At 36.9% G+C, this 18,366-nt stretch overlaps 1 protein-coding gene across 2 annotated transcripts in view; it reads right to left on the reverse strand.

Annotated features, from left to right (window-relative positions):
- Positions 1 to 18,366, reverse strand: part of LOC149774191 (uncharacterized) — a 243,074-nt gene that overhangs the window by 13,354 nt on the left and 211,354 nt on the right. Inside the window, exons 33-35 of one of the 2 annotated variants that reach the window (XM_089945702.1) lie at positions 17,621 to 17,869; positions 11,367 to 11,588; positions 9,427 to 9,460 (exon numbers count right to left, since the gene is read on the reverse strand). In XM_089945702.1, coding sequence (XP_089801828.1) covers positions 9,427 to 9,460; positions 11,367 to 11,588; positions 17,621 to 17,869 — 505 coding nt within the window. Of the gene's footprint in view, positions 1 to 9,426; positions 9,461 to 11,366; positions 11,589 to 17,620; positions 17,870 to 18,366 lie in introns of those variants that run through there. The other variant, XM_089945703.1, reaches the window with a different exon arrangement.

Here is an 18,366-nt window from a genome sequence, read left to right on the forward strand (position 1 = left end):
TTGGAAACCTTAACAGCTTTTACTAATAATGAGCATAATTCGTTTGTGCATATATGAAAAAAACTTAATTAGAGAATGGGGAATGCAATAACGAATTAATATTTCAGGAATAATTCTGAATGCACATCATCCATTACATATAATGAGACATAAAACATAGCATTGTATTTAAACTTAAATTTTTACTGTAATGGAAATGTAAATAACTATACGATACCTTGCCAAGTCATTAGAAATATTAATTTTAAAGACATGGGTCAATCGGTAGACACAAGGATATGGAATGTCATGATTCTCTTGTGTTGTTTATTGTAAGGATATGCAGCTCATTATTTTTATATAAAGTGCAAGCACCTCTATATGCAGTGTTTTTGTAATTATATGCAATCCATGTATCATTATATGCAGTACAAACACCATTATAAGCAATCCAAACGTCTTTATATACAGTGAAACACCTTATACACATTGATGATGTTATTATATGCAGTCATTATACGTAATGCAAATGCCTTTATATGCAATGCATTTGATACTATATGCTTTTTACATTATCATAACGAGGAAAGCTACAATGGGAATCTCACGGATATTATCAGTAAGTGACAAAATAAAACATTCAGAATTCACCGTCAAAGATGTCGTCTGCCATGATGAGGCGTATCTTAAAACAAATTGTCCTTGGAATGTTGTTCCAGTTATATTTTTCAGAAAGGCTCGATGAAAGTGCCACTGAGATGGTGTCTGATCCTTATTTCATTCAAATGGGAGGTGACACCATTGGTTTACGAATAAACAATCAAATGAGAAGGACCAAATCAGCAAAAAATGAGACTCCAGATATTGCCATTATGTGACCTATATATTGCAGGTGTTTATCTTTTGTTATATATTAATCAGTACAGAGTCAATTTAGTCAACATGTGATGGGCCCTCCTCATCATGACTAAAAGGCGGACATGTGATAATACAATGATAAATATCATGTTCCATACAATTATTTAAACAGAAAGTGTAGAGTCAACATCATTTCTCAACACATTAATCAGGCTATATAGAAAAGATAGTTATAATGGTGGAAGAAGACCCAGGTGCATTTTCTTCAATCACAAAGAAACACATCGGTAGAGCCACCAATGTTCTGCATGCTTCAGGCACGAGTTTGACATACAAGTTGTAACAACATAAGTAGATCTTGAATCCTGAACCTGTAGCGGTGAGAGGCGAGTGATGACTGACCTCTCTGCGATGAAGACACCTTCAAACAGAACGGAATCAATGGAGAATAAAAATGTGATATAAAAATGTCATTGTCTTCTTTTTTAAGATAGAATGCAGATTACAGTATTGATGGTGGACTATTAAAACATCTTTTCCTTTGTATTACACATTACCTGTGGATACATATATAACAAAAACTTGAACAGAAAACAGACAAAGATTCAGTGGAAGGACTGCACCCTCTCAACAATTTAAACAGGGTGGCCACATTGACTGGAATTCTGTGGAAAATGGTAAAGAAGAACCTTGCCTAGAAAAATACATGGGATTTAAAATGGTGAGAAAATCAGGGTATTTTATCACAGCAACAAATAAAGTAATGTCCTAGATTTCATATAAATTAAAATTACATTAGAATTAAGCCACGATATATTTACTTTATTATTTATTATGGTACAAAAACTACTGGTTCTTTCTGGTGCAAGATAATGCAAGTCAAGCGCTGCTGAAATTGCATGTTCATATTATGAGCAAAAATATTTTATGGATTAAATTCATGGTGCAAAAGTTGCATAAGAATTCAAAATAGAAATGAGCAACCATTACCCCAGAAGGCGGCTATGTAAGGTTTATGTTTAAATACTGGTTTAGACTCACATCATTACATATTAAGAAAACAATATAGACTAATTTTGTCAAAATTGGTGTAATATAATTGTAAAGCAACTAACATCATGAGCACAGAAATAGCAAACCTGGCCAAGTAAGTTGAGGAACTAAATATAAGTTGAGATAAGAGCTGTGTAAAGTTAAGAGTTAACAACGTGACTTTGAATACCGGTATTACATTTGACAAAACTGTTGTTCTATGAAAATATCTTTTTTCTCTTCTCAGTATGTTATGCTATCAACCATCTGTTAATGATAGCTCTTGCTTACACGAACTTGTACAATAGTGATTTGTGTATCTTTCCAGCAAGGCAATAGTTCACATATGTAAAATCAAAGCAATCAAAACAATTTGTTTACAAGTTAAGTAAAAACATTTATATAAAGTCTAGAAAGCGTTTTTCCTTCCAGTAAATAAATTTTCAACTAATTTTAAGTATTATATTTTTCATATACTTAGTAAGTAAAAGGCACACTTTGTGTTACATTACTTAAAACAGTAACCAGTTGATTGGTTTTTAATTGTTTTTATTATATGTAATGTGTTTTATTGACTGTTAATGTTACAATCTGAAGAAAAACAATTGGTGTATTATAATAAGGATGTACTTGTCTTTACTGGTGGAGATGGTGCGGTTACAAAATATCGATGGAGGCTGTACGTCCCGGACATTTTAACCAGGGAAACAGTATTTCAGTCCATATAAATCAGGGAAAGATCAGGGAATTTGTACTTGAAATTCTGTGGTCATCCTAAGTTAGACCTTATAATACTTTTCATTACACTCTTCCTTTAATTTTTTTTAGCTATCATAATTAGAAACTAAAAAGGTAATTCTTACGCGCTAACTCTTAATTACTTTGTTTGTTTACTACACATTACAAACATAGCCTATGGGTACCATTGAGGGATAGGTTGACATGCAATTGATGGGCCATGTTGTGTATGGACCTGTAATTGCAATGCAACATACCAACCTACTGGCTATGATTTATATCTGTAATAAATGAAAACTAAAAATTGTGTTAATTTTAAGATCAAAATTATGCTGATGGTTCTTTGAAAAGTATCTATAGAATGGTTAAATATTTTCAAGCATGTTTCAGTAAACATTGAAGCTTTTAATGCCTAATATTCTTTATTAAAAAAATGTAGTTGCTGAATGATCAATTCCTCCAATTTTTTAAAATTTTCATATGGCTAATATCGAGTCGTTTTAACGGAAATAACAGTACACCTGTTCAAATGTGTAATGAAAACTATTAATGATAAGAGTTATAATTTGTAAACAAATATAATCTGTCATATTTAAATTGAGCAGCAAAAATATTCCTCAGAATACAAGGAAATATATAAAGACCAACATTTTGTTGACATTCATTCGTTTGTGTATCACCGCCATCATGTGATACTCGCCAGTCAACCCGTTTATGCTACGATGGACCCTCATTAATTGCTTTAATTGTTCACTCCTTGGCTCTCCACACTACATTGTGCTCCAGACTAAAAGAACTGGGACTACATTCATCATTACCTAAATGTAAACAGAAGCGAAAAAAAGAAACGTTGTTTCAAAGCTGGCCGGGGTAGAACAGGAAGAAGAATTCCAGTTATCTCACTTATTTCGGCACAACCATTTATAAAAAATTTCGACCGTTAATTTAGATAACCTAATTCAAATCCCAATTAATTCGTCAACTTTTATGTCAACTATCCAAGAACTACCTCTGTGCATTGCATTATTCAATGCCCAGTCAGTAGGGGCACCGGAAAATCGAACAGAAATAGTTACTTTTATCAACGACCAAAATGCTGACATGTTTTTCGTGACAGAAACATGGCTAAAAACATCAGGCGATGAGCCCAAGTGTGCAGATCTAACACCCACTGGCTATTCCATCAAGTCGTTCCCCCGTAATTCTCGCGGAGGTGGAATTGCTGTCATCACAAAGAACTGCATGATAAAACATCTTAACTATACCACAAGATTCAATTTCGACCACACATCGTTTGAACTAGTCCAAACCACACTCACACTGGAGCAAAGGTCAGTCCATTGTTTCTGCCTATACTGCCCTCCTCCTAGTATAACAAACAAACTGGCTGACTCTATTTTTGGAACAGTTTCCGAATCTCCGGGACTATGGAAATTCGATAGGTGGCAATCTGACTATTCTTGGATATTTCAACTTTCATTTTGACTGTCCCGGAAACTCAGATACATAAAAACTCATAGATTCTATTAATGTTTTCAAACTCAAACAGTCATTTAACCAACCCACCCATAAACATAGTCACAATTTAGACTGGATTCTTCACAGACCTAATGATAACATTCTACGGTCCTCCCTGGTATAACATGACCTTGCATCAGATCACCTCTGCATTATATGCCATCTTGACGTATCAGTCCCTAACCCACCACCTTTATCTGCTGCTAAGAGAAACCTCCGTATGATAAATAGAACCAAACTAATGCACAACATCCAAGCTAACCTAACAACTTGCTTACCTCCTACCGCAGAACAACTTGATAACTGTCTGCGTTCATTACTTGGCAAACATACCGCAGCTACCAAGTACAGGGTATCAATTCAAAAGTGTTCTCCATGGTATAGCAGTGTTAGGGACCAGCTTCGCACTGCTAAAAGAGACCACCGTAAAGCTGAGAGGCTCTGGCTTTCCACCAGACTCACTATTCCTAAGCAAATCTATGAAGTCGTTAAGAAGAATTCACAAATATAGTCCATGCAGCGAAATCAGCCAACTACACTACTAACATCATGGAAAGTTCCAGCTGCAAAGAGCTCTTCGAGATTACTAACAAGCTAATGTCAAGGAACAATTCAACACCACTTCCAACTATCTTCTCTCCAGTTGACCTTCCGGACATGTTTGCATATTTCTTCCGTGAAAAAGTACAAGCTGTTAGAGATAAGCTTAACACCTTAATTTCAATTCACTCGTCATCACCATATAGTTGGGATAGAGAGCGGCAACCATTAGCAGCATCTGAACCGGTCTCTATGGATTTCGTACGTACAATCGTGATGAAGTGTGCACCAAAGTCATGTGAACTTGATCCAATTCCGTATTCACTGCTGCTTGAGTGCTTAGATCCAGTATTGCCTTCACTAACTGATGTTACTAATACTTCTCTCTCTCATCTGGGGAATTCCCATCATTTTTCAAAACTGCCATTGTAAAGCCTCTGCTGAAGAAACCAACACTAGACCATAACGATTTAAAGAACTACCGCCCAGTTTCTAGTCTCCCATTCATTTCAAAAATATTAGAAAAGGTTGTTCTATCCCAGCTTGTATCTCATCTAAATTCAAATAGTCTTTTTAGCAATGTACAATCTGCATATCGCCATTGCCACAGTACTGAAACCACTCTTCTAAAAGTAGTTAATGACATTCTCTCTGCGTTGGATAGCGGAAAGATTACAGTCCTCACCCTCCTTGATTTGTCTGCTTCATTTGACACAATAGACCATGACATATTAATTCACCGTCTCCAGCACGTATTTGGCATTCATGATACAGCCTTACTGTGGCTCAATTCCTACTTGGTCAACAGGATACAAATTGTATCTGCAAAGGGAATGCACTCCAGCCCAGTTTATCTAAGTTGTGGTGTTCCACAGGGGTCTGTTCTTGGACCTGTTCTCTTCATTCTGTACACTCAGTCGCTCTCAAGTGTCATAGGTCATAATCCAGTGTCTCACCAATTGTACGCTGATGACACCCAAATATACAAATCTAGCCACTCCACTGAAGTTGATGCTACCATCCAAGGTGTAGAGAGGTGCATTTCGGATGTGAAATCATGGATGACTTGTAACAAGCTACAGACGAATGATGATAAAACTGAGGCCATTCTGACCACAGCACAAAGACTTTCTCATTCTGATCCTTTACCTCAAAAAATAAATATCTGCAACGCCAACATTAAATTCACACAATCAGTACGAAACCTAGGTGTTACTCTGGACAGTATTCTCACATTGCACCAACATGTTATGAACATATGCAAGGCTGCATATCTTGATCTGAGATGCATCAGCTCAATTCGCAAATATCTTTCAGTTGATGCCACTAAAACACTTGTGTGTTCATTAGTACTTTCAAGACTGGACTATTGTAACTCAATTCTGTCTGGTTCATCTCAATATCTACTCCAGAAACTTCAAAACACAGCTGCTCGGATCATACTTAGAGTACCACGATCAGAGCACACCCACCCGCTGCTCTGTACCATACGCTGGTTATCCATTCGATCCAGAATCAAACACAAAATGTGTTCTCTGTGATACGTTTCACTGTCGGATACTAGTCCAACATACCTATCTGACCTCACCCATGTGTACGCAATAGCAAGATACTAACGCTCTCTTCTGACAATCGTATACTCATTATTCCCACTATGAAAACAAAGTCATATGGACAGCGTTCTTTTGCATACCAGGGCCCAGCAACGTGGAATGAACGTAGACACAAAGACACAGTGATCACATTCAAGAAGGCTCTCAAAACTCACTTAGTTCGACTGCAAGAACAAACTTAAAGACCTTATAATGTTTCCTAACTGAAAGTTTCTCAGCATGATTTTTATTTTTTGAATGTTTTTCTAATTTCATGTTCTTTTTCTTTTGTAATAATTTTATTATGTTTCTTATCTTATAGGTGTTGTCTAATGTTGTAAAGCGCTTAGAGCTTCTAAAGATTAGGCACTATACAAAGTCCTCATTATTATTATTATTATTATTATTATCAGGGGTATTAACCCTTCCCACAATCTCTACAATCTCAGCAACACCAGTTCCCCAGTTGTGAGCTTCTGAGAATGATAATGTGGTTATTCCTGGCCATAGGATTACACAGGGAAACACTTGGAACATTCTTCTTCTCTGACACTATATTATTTCAGACCAAGTTATTGCCTTTGTTTCATCTTTTAAAGTGATTTCCAATAACTCCTCCTATAGTTGCAACTAGTGCTGGGTATCGCATTCAAAAATCGTATGTTGATATATGACATTGCAAAAGACTATAATGTTTTTCTTTTTTATGGCTTTGGTAAATTATAAGAATAATAATACATAATTGACTAAGGTGTAAATAATATAGCAATCTGCAAAATAACATTTATTTAAATAAACAAATTATGAAATAATCCTCTTGAAACTCTCTTGGGACAAAACGGTGACGGCATGTGTCTTGGATAACTGAATAAATTAAGCTTTATTTGACTTAAATGAATGTTATTTAATCTGTGAAACAGCAAATGATAGCTTGGATTTCACTATTGCACAAATGAACACCAAAAACACACAACGTACCGGTTCTCTATGAAAGATATTTGTTATTTTTGGATTCATATTGCAATACATGGTTTAGAACACTGTCAACACAGACACTCTACTGCAATCTGAATCCTATTGTGGGAAAAAGATAATGGATTGTTTTATTTAACACTTTTAGTGTCCATTGATTTCCTCTTCTTCAAATGGTATCTGTTACTGAGAGGTCAAAATGGTGATAAGTGATCACTCACCTCTCGACATGTGCAGATTGTGGATTCCAGATCAACTCGCGTCGTCACAATTTGTATGTGAAACGCTTGCCAGTAGTGATGGAAGGTCGGTGGTTCTGCCAATGTGCTTAGTCTGTGACTGAAAATATCCACCTGGGGTCTTCCTCCAACATCATAACTGGATGTCACATGTAGCCTAATTTCTGTGCTGTGAAATGATGTTAACCCCACCCTCTCTGTTTAAATTATTGTGTGGTGTATTCTTTTCTTCAGTTTTTTATTCATATATTCACCCTATTACAACATGAAGACGGCACTAGAAATGTGAAATAAGTCAACTATGCACCGATTAATATATGAAAACTATAAAACCTGTATCAGACAGGCTTCCCATAATGGCATTATCTTGAATCGCATCTTCAGCCCTTCTTATTTTATCATGTAGTCGTAGTCTGTCAAAAATGATGCCTACTCTCATCGGAATCAAATTGGAACACAATATCTAGGCACTGTCATCGGTCATTTCTTATAAAACTGTTTAAACAATGTTCCAGTGCTGATTACTTCTAAGGCATGCATCAGCATAGCAGACATATTTCACGGTGAACGTAAGAAAGAGTCCTTCTTCTGTATGTTATAGATTGGCACTTATCGGTAATGTCTGTAAGATTCCCTGATGATAATGTAAGAGTCACTGAATAAAAAGTCGACTGCACTGCATATTAAGGTTTGCACCGCATCTAAATATTCTTTGTATTGTATGTAAAGTTAAATTGACTGCATATAAAGACGATTGCACATCATATAAAGATGACTGTACTGCATATCTCTGTCTCTGAGTGTATATATATATATATATATATATATATATATATATATATATATATATATATATATATATATATATATATATATATATATATCCGCTGGGACTAACTGTTAGAGCGTTAGAGCGTCTGCCTCGGATGTGTGAGGCTGCAGGTTTGAACCCCAGCTGTGTTATACCAAAGACTCCTCAGCATTGTACGATTAGTGTTAGGACAGGTCAGAATGATGTCACCGTAATATGACTGAGTTACATGTCTGGGGCGTGATGGCCCGGTGTTAGAGACCACTGTAAACTGATACTAAGCACACTTCGCAGTGATATGACTGAAAAATTATCAAAAGCTACATACATATACACACGCACGCACTGCAAATAAATCTGTTTGCACTGAATATATGATAACTTGACTGCATACATAACAAATGCATGTAATATTAAATTTTTTGCACTGAATTTAAATGAGTTTGCACAATATATGATTTTGCAAGGCATAACATGAAAAATGGATTGTATATGATGACACCTGCACTGCATATAAATGTGTTTGTACTACATATAAAAGACAAATGCGCTGTGTGTTTGAACTTCATATAATGATAAATCGACTACACATAATGAGAAATGTGTAGCATACAGTATGCACTACATGAAAAGGCATTTCCAATGCATGTAAAGGAATTTCATTGCATATAAAGGCATCTGCACTGCATACAAAGGCATATAAAGGTATTTGTGGTGAACATAAACTTACTTGCACATCATATAATGATAAATGATGACAAAATTACGACATGTAAAATAGTTAGAACTGCACATAAAGATAAATGAACTGCACATGACAAATGATATGTTTAAACTTAAAACGAGACAGTTATAGAGTTCCACAGAAAGATATCAATAGACAGATACAAATACGTTTACAGTCAGCTTGTAAAGTTAAATTGTGTTACGCTGACTTCGTGGAGAGTTCTTAGAAGTGGAAACAATTAAGAGATTTAAGGAAATGGTTTCATATATATGATAAATTATCCATAGATTAAACGCAATGCGTTATTACTTGAGCGCATAGGCTGGGGAAAGATGATTAATATCTCGTGCTAGTTGGATGTTTCGAAACAGTCAAAATTATACGTTAAATGATTTGCCGTTTCTGACAAAGCTACATTACCTCCACTACTCTTGACCCATTCTTCTTCAAAGATCTGAAATTAAAATGCTATTAAGCTCTGCATACTCCTAATATGAGAGTAATAACAGTGTGGCGTCCATAAAAACATTAAAGTACAACAGTATCTACCAGCAATCATCGCACAATGTCAGCTTATAACTAATATATTCTGTAAATTTGTATCATATTCTTGCTATAGTGAAATCTAAATAATGAGTTCTGATATTAGACTGTAATGTGGAGTAAACTAATTTCGAGACAGAGAGAGATTAACTATACACTGTTGTACTGAATTATAAGGCACAAAATTAGAGCAATACTTATACGAGTATTCAACCATAAAAGTAGAATAATACATGTTGGATCCTAATTACATCTGCAGGATGTGATGCATACATTTCCCAATTTCAACCAAATGCTAAATGGCCGGTGAGGAAAAACACTAGACTTTATTCATTAAAAATGAGACCATGAATAAAGCACTCATCACATATTTTTCTGAAGATACATACACGATCTTACAGGAGTGCCCATTTCAAAGATATGTATGAAACGAATCAAAATATTTGTATCCGCTGCAGACTTAGGTGATTTAAATATTTAATCTGTTCAAAGAGTTTCATAAATTTCATTTCAAGTGAGCAGATATGCAAGATTATTTTTATCACATAACATAGAGGGGGTCCCGAGTAGATAAGTTTTCTAAAGCGCTCTCCGTTAGGGATCACTGCCATCTCACCTCTGCGCTGGATCGAGTCTCAGGTTCAGCCAGTGTGGGTATCTGAGAAAGCTTGCCAGTAGCTTCTCGTGGGTCAGTGGTTCTTTCTGGGGGTTTCCTCTGGTTCTTCCTCCACCATTAATACTGGCCGCCATGCTTAGCCTATCGTGTGCTGAAAAATGGCGCTAAACCCCATAACAACAATAACAACAACAGCAACGTAACATATAATATTGCTATTATTTGACCAAACCATCCAGCAGTGTAGTGGATCAACTTTGAAATACATTAGTGACTCTTTACGCTGTTCCTTTCAATAACTTATGATGTAATTTTAGAACATTATGTTATGTTATTACACTTTACATATCTAACAACTATGGCATATGTATATCAATGTAAATAATATGCCTGACATGTGTCAAATTATTATGCATACAATTATCCTTTAGTCTAAAATTGTTGTATAATTGCTGACCGTTGACCTTGACGTTAGAAATATATTTTACTATGAGACATGTTATATTTTGGACAGTGGGAAGTAATGTACCAAGCTGAATGGGCAAAATATATCAAGCAACGATGGAGTCAAAGCAATGCAAGAAAAATATACAAAGAGTATACTGATCAAAGATGAAAAGGCATACAATGTGGTATGGAAACTAGCTTTTACTAATTATATAATTTATACTTATTGTTATCCATTCATCTCAGACAACTGATAAATGACACATAAAACTAAAATGTGTTTGACGTCCAATCAGCCTGATCATGAGACAGATGAATAGCCTGTCAGCCTAATGAATGAATCAATAACAAATCAAATTATATTCCTGCACATTTCACAAAATGACTGGCAACAATGACAGGATTACAGAAAGCACGAAACACATTTATCTTGTTTTATATATATATATATATATATATATATATATATATATATATATATAGAGAGAGAGAGAGAGAGAGAGAGAGAGAGAGAGAGAGAGAGAGATAAAGAGAGAGAGAGAGAGAGAGAGAAAGAAAGAGAGAGAGAGGGAGAAACAGAGAGAGAGAGAGAGAGAGAGAGAGAGATTAAGATAAATGTTACATTCGAAATCTTTACCCACGTGTGTCCAATAAATGCGATAATACAAAAAACTTTCTACCCCATTCATTTTAAGATGCAAACTTGCAAAAGAAACATTGGCAATTTATTTGCTACAAGCACATTTAATCCAACCTGTTTGATTTCTAGGAATTCTGGATTAACCTTGTCGATGCGAATGTAAATTCTTTTGATGCTGGAGGAGGGAGTGTTTTCGGCAAATCTCTTCACGCAGGAGATGAGGGTACTTGCAAACAACGTCATGCTCCGTCTAATGTTAGGCACCAAAAAAGTTACAGAAGGAACTCCATATCCATCTGCCTCTCGGATACATTTGTAGATAAACATGTCTATGTCCTAAAATATTAATATTATATAAATTATAAACTTGTAATGCAATAATTTGTACAAACCCGCACAAAGCAATATGTAATGTAATGTGTCGAACAGTCGTTGGTCTAATTTCCTTAAATAGAATGATTAACCTCTTAGAGCAAAATGAACCACACTTTAATCCCAAATAATGTATTGAATAATGGCTTGTCCTTAAATCCTTGAAAAGTTTTTGTATGATGTTTATCTAGTCTTTGCTTTCTGCAGAGGCAATATTCACGAGGAAACAAATATGACAGGCAAACATTATCTAACAATTGTTATAGATTTAAGAAGTTTACATTTTGATTCTATTATTGTGGCTGATTTATAGAAATGGAACATCTCTCTCATTAACTAACATGCATAAAACATTTTCTTTACATAATCTAATTTTCTTATGTATCGTAAGTTATTGAAGAAAACAACTCTCAACTTGCATTCATTTAGATTTCCTTACTGGGCACATTTATAGCATGTAAACCATGGCATTAAAATCTCAGTAAAATCAGTTAAGTACTAAATACGTTTCAAAGTTTAAAGAGACAGGTATATGAATGGCCTTTATCAATTTTCATTCTGATCTTTAATATAATCTTTTGTCTAACAACGGACATCACATGATCACACAATTCAGCAGAAAATATGTGAAACATGGTTCCATATCTCAGCAGTCCTATAGTGATAAAAATAAAATCATCTTTCAGGAGGATGAAAGTGTAATAATCAAAGATACGATAACCAATAAGTATTTATTTTGGGCTCATTGGTAAACTAGTGTCCATGAAAAGTTTAAGTGAGCAAATACCAGATACATATAATGTTAGATAACATATAAATTTAGTATTTTAAATTGTCTATTTGTAGGTTATTATAATCTAATTCTTAACCGCATAATGTTTATGAGCTTGCCCTCTGCCTCGAAGACGGAACGGCTGCTTGATGCTTCCCTCGGGTTCATACTGTTATCGGCGAATACAACCAGGTCCCTATGTTGTCAGTGAATACAACCAGGTCCTTCAGGTCAGGATCACCAATGAGATTGTTGTCGGCTCGGACTTGGTGGTATAATGGGCGAGATTCACGAGAGTTCCTTGTACTGCCCGAAGATGTCAGCCGGTATAACGCGCATGATCCTAGCCATCAACATTCTAAACAATCCAGAGGGTCAACAGCAGCGAAGCAGCAAGCAGCACGCCTGATGTCCGATCACGATTCAGCATCTTCAACACATCAATGGATTGGGGCCACAGAATGAGAAGGGTCCGTCATATTATTTGTGAACAGGATGTGTGGAGTGGGCGATGAAAAGAATCAATGCATTGCCACCATGGGGTGGGTGCAGGAACACAATGAGACATCACCCAGTCTACAACAGATCTTTTCCCGTGCACAATTAATCCTGTGCTCATGTTTTTACTCTTCTACAGCTGATAATGTTTCATCCAACATGTGCAGACAAACGTTTCCACTCTTGATCTACACCTCAACCTGTGTCGTGGAAATAAGTGGTGAGGCATTACCAACAATGCCATCCAGTGAATTCCACTGCTATGCAAGGTATCGAGGTCAACTATTAGCCTCATTCCTGCTGCATCCCGGCATGCACTCTGTCCCCTGGTGTCCATCTTTGCCCAGAGCCGACACCTTACCAGAGGCCACTAGAACAGAGGTTTTTGTTGCATTGGTTGAAGTCATCAGGAAAACCTTCAAAACTGCAACAGAAAGATCAAGGTCGATACGCTGCTTGGTCATAGTGCTAGCTCGGTAGCTTTTATCCTGTACCGTTGTGAGCATACAAGACTGGTGCCTGTCAGGTGCATAAGCATCAAACCACCATATTAGCCCAGCTGGCCTTGGCATGGAAAACACAATGTTGTTCACACTGAATCGTGGGAGTGTGTGTACATGCCTTGTGCTTTAATTTGTGTGATCGACTGGGGCCAAAACTACTCTAATTTATTCACAAATCCCTCCAGCAGCATTGTTTTGGCTCCATCTTATCTTCTGCAGATCAATGAGAATTGTCCTCAGACTGCCAAGCCAACCAATGACCTCGGGGTACACCTGAGTTAATATGGAAAGCTTAGTGTATAGCAAAGTTAGCGAAAATGGTGTTGCGCGCCGAATTATTTTGCGAGTAACCTTGCTGATCAGGGCCAGATTATCAGTTTGCATGGCCACCAGTAAAGGGAAGCTATCTTTCATTAATTATGTGGTTTTTATCATGACCTTCATACAACCATAGAATACAAGGACCGGAATTCCTTCCATAGCGGCTGTCTTGACTGCTTTGACCGCGCGAGGGATCATGGCGCTGGTCGAAGTTCTCAGAGCTAATGCCACCTTTGGGACTACGTTGATGATGAATCTGAAAAATGTTGACAAGAAAACCCACCTTCCTACACTCGGTATAATTCTCATTGGGAGTCCACCATCCCTACCAGGATTGCGCACTTTTATGCATACATTGTTGCGTAGTCTGGTGGCTGGGTCCTATAAACTAGCTGACTGAGATATGGTTGAGGATGTTGAGGTTGATATAAGGAGTTTCCCTATTGAAGTGCAGCAGGTAGCCAAACTGGTTGGTCAGCGTGAAACAGGTTGTGGGATAGAGAGTATCCCTATGTAGGTGCAACAGGTAGCCAAACTGGTTGGTCAATGTGAAACATAGGTTTTGGGATAGCAAGGTAGGTGTTGCTGACCTTAAAATTCATGTAGGACTGCTCACTCTGTCACTAGTGAGATACAGGTCAAGGAGACATAATCTACATGAACCCTGAAACAGCATCAGCGGCTTTCTACCTGCTTCATGATCTACTGCTTGACCTTTCGCATGAGCTCGATGAAAATCAGATGGCATTCAAAGTCACGCTGATGTCGCCAAAATATATGAGTAGGTGGATGGCCGAGATGCCGTCAAGATCAACAGATGCAGACATTTGGCCAGCTGTAGTAGACCTGCAGTGGCGTCAAATCAGAGGCTTCGAGCAGAGTCAGAAAGATTGCATCAATTGCTGGCTGCTTTGATCCTGCCAAGATTATTTAAATGGTGTGTGGCGAAGACTGTTAATGCATAGCTCAAAGATAGGTTGACACATTCCTCAAGATCGTACATAGCTCGTGAGAGGCCGAGTCAGAGATATCACAATTGCCTCTAACGCCCGAAATGTGTGCTCATCCCTAATTTAGGCCTGGTAGAGACGCTTGCCTCTTTGTCTTGCTCCTAAGCTTTTTGGTGAACAGGTAGTTGCCAAAGAGAGTTTTCATGTGGCTGACGAGTTTTTCTGCATTGTGGAAAAAAAGCATCACCCAATCTACAACATGCCTTTTGCAGTGCACAATCCTGTCCTGATGTTTTTTCTCTTCTACAGTTGACACTGTTTCTTCCAATATGTGCGAACAAGTGTTTCCACTCGTGATCTCTAGCTCAAACTGTGTTATGTAATACAAGCCACTCACAAGTTATGCACAATCCCACAGATACACTTTGTCAGGTGGGGTCAATGCCAAGGAAAATTTCTAACTTTGTGGAATAGTGGGCACCACTCTCATCCTACGGTATTGTTTAATTAAATTATTACCATTATCTGTAAAAATCTACTGATTTTTTCTGGAATATCTTGTACCTGGGGCCATTTGCCCTTGATCCTCTGGCCTCTGGTTCCATATCTCTATACCAATCATGGTCACAGGTCCATTATTATTGGGGCAATATGTTCTTAAAACTATATCTCGATAACAAATCCTTCTAGTTTGTTTGTGGGGTGGAAGCGAACAGATCGATCCTGTGTTCCTGGACAATCTAGTGACTATCTTCAACAAACATCTACACCATAGTGGACTAATCTGATATATTCGCGAGTGGGGTCTCCCGCGCTTGGTTGGTGGCAGTTTTGTTTGGGCACCATATGCGAGACGAAAAATGTGACTGTCTTTTTGTCGCAATTGTAGGAATTCCAGAAAGCCTCAGAACGATTCTAGTGCTGCAAATGAATAAATTTCCTTGGCGATAAAGGTTCCACTCTCCTGGGATGTAGCTCGCTATCCAGCCGGATGTTGACAGCAGTATTAAGTCGGAGAAAGTGCCAATAATCAAACGGGTGCCTCATATCTGGTGTACTCATGCAGCAATGACAATATAGATTGGCACAATGGGAACTTAAAACTCGTGGCGGCCGATATACGCTGCCTATGAGTGGCCAAAGACATTTTGTTTTTTGCCGATGTACATGCTTGCACAATGCTATTTTATCCACCTGTGGTTTAACAACTTGATTCCCAAGGAGGCGAGTCTTGGCAGACATCTTTTTCTAAGACTAGTTTGGGCGGTGCAAGCACACATACCCGTTTGACCAGTAAATGAAGCAGCACGCTTGGTCTAAATAACAAGCGAGGACTCTAGCTGCAGGGTAATCCCGGGCAGACATTTTTAGGCACCTTATCAAAGCTCTGGGCTTGCTGTGGCAGCTGGGTGTGGAGCATCATCCACCACCCACATTGTATTGTGACCAGTTCAGTAAAACTCTTCTAAATAACTGCTTTGACACCAGTTTACAATGGAGCTGTTTTTTTTTCTTCTGGCGTTTACAGCGTAGATGGGGTTCAGCAAATGCATGCAGTAGTGAATGCCCTGAAAATAGAGGTTACCTGACCTGATGGCAAAAGGCCGGATGACTCCATTCCCCCCACTGCCTACAGCTTCCTAGGCCTTCAAGGAAATACCATCCTAACCCATGATGTGCATATTCTTTTTCAGCACTTAAATTTGCCTGAAGAGCTGGACCGAACACGCTACCGATCTAGTGCTGTTGTTGGCTGGATACACACGTTATACTTGACTGATTTAAATCTCTGGCTAACCTATCATATACCAATAATCACCCAAAGAGTAGGGTGCTGTGATACAGGTCTGGTTGTGGAATGGTCGCTATCGCATAACGTGAAACTCTAATCACATACTTCACACCACGTGACAGACAAAGCCCTTGTTCGTATACTATTTCGGACTTTCTTCGACTTCAGCTGAGGCATTGGCAACCATGTCCTTGTGTCATGCTTTAAGCAGCCTTTTTATTTCGGCCTGAAGAGGGTACGTGACTTTTGGCTGACGTTGTAATCAGTTCTGAAGTTGGGATCAGGGTGTAGTCAGCCAGATTGCTATGGCTTCAAGCGTTGGGTCAGGCTTTGGTGTGTTTAAAGTGTTTGGCTTGTCAACTTGAAATATTTCACCACAGTGATTGTTCACTATTTTTTCATCTTGCTTTGAACATTTTACATGTACTTAGATTTGTGTGTGGTTAGGTCATGAAATGAAGCTGGCAATTGTTTGCTATACCTCCTTGTGAAATTATGAAAGCGAAGTGACAGTTTATTAATATACAAATAGTTTATGCCTCTGTAAAGTACGTTTGTGCACAAATAGATTGTATACATCTGCAATCATAGCTCAAATGATTAACAAGTCATTTATCAAAAGGTATGCAAGACCATTAATATATAAATTATATTTTGTCATAGGTGATAACTCATGTTTAAATAACTAACAATTTGTCGGTTTAAAACCAATGCATTTATTGTGGCTTTCTGTAATATTCCAAAGTGTTTTGTCAGACCTTACAAGACTTGAATACAATGACTTTTCAGCCTGGCTTCACCGACTTTCCCATTAATCTGCATTAGCAACTTTGTCATGAAATATAAAAATTTAATGTGATTAATAAAATCAAGAAAGGAAAGGAAGACTGCTTATGGTCTATATTTCAAAATAAAATTAAATAATGTCAAACGGATACATTTATCTTGAACACTTTAAGAATATACATACCTGGTGTTGGGTTCATTTTAACATTATATTCACACCTGAGAAATGTTTTGTAGAAATAAAACAAACCGCATTCCTCCGACCTTGATATGTTCCATAAAATATATCTTGCAACGATTATACTGGACTTTCATTCAATGACAACTAAAACATAACCTTTTAACTTTTGTAAATGTAAAATCAGGACCCACACCTGTCTATCTAATTTTGGAGTACCGAAGAATACTCTTATGGTCTTAAAGTCATGCTCAACGATGAAATCTTCTCCGGATGTGAAGCCTTTTTGGAAATGCATCGTTCCTTCTTTATGTCTTTGACGAGATTGACTAAGAAACAGATTAGGAACTAACCACTGCAACATACTGGCATTTACATACGCTTGGAGACTTCCGCTTGGCCCCCATACATCAGCTACATCACAGACGACATGTACGGAATTCATCTGCATATATAATTCAAGAGTATCATAGACATCAACAAGAAAGTAAATATGATCATAATCAATGGATACTAATTGGCATTAAGCAGAAAACATTTTAGCACTATCTATTTTGTTTTATAAATACTAATGACTTCTGTTTTGTTGTGATTCATCATCATGACTTCTAGCTGAACATGACATTTATTGAGAACATATCGGATAAAACATACTATGACATTTCTTTCGATAATTAGTAAATTTTAAATTGGCATCCTTGTTAACATTATACAATATTATATAAAAGTAATACAACCCATGTTTTCATGCTTTAATTTGTCACATACTTGTTATCTGTTTAGGCATATATATATATATATATATATATATATATATATATATATATATATATATATATATATATATATATATATATATATATATATATATATATATTGATCTAAATCAGTAGCTAGAGTGATTGTTGCAAACTCATTACTTTTCGTATGTTTGTAATTAAC

Source organism: Sinohyriopsis cumingii, unplaced genomic scaffold (genome assembly GCF_028554795.1).
Source record: "Sinohyriopsis cumingii isolate HCF-2022 unplaced genomic scaffold, ASM2855479v2 utg000400l, whole genome shotgun sequence".
NCBI classification, from domain to species: Eukaryota; Metazoa; Mollusca; class Bivalvia; order Unionida; family Unionidae; genus Sinohyriopsis; species Sinohyriopsis cumingii.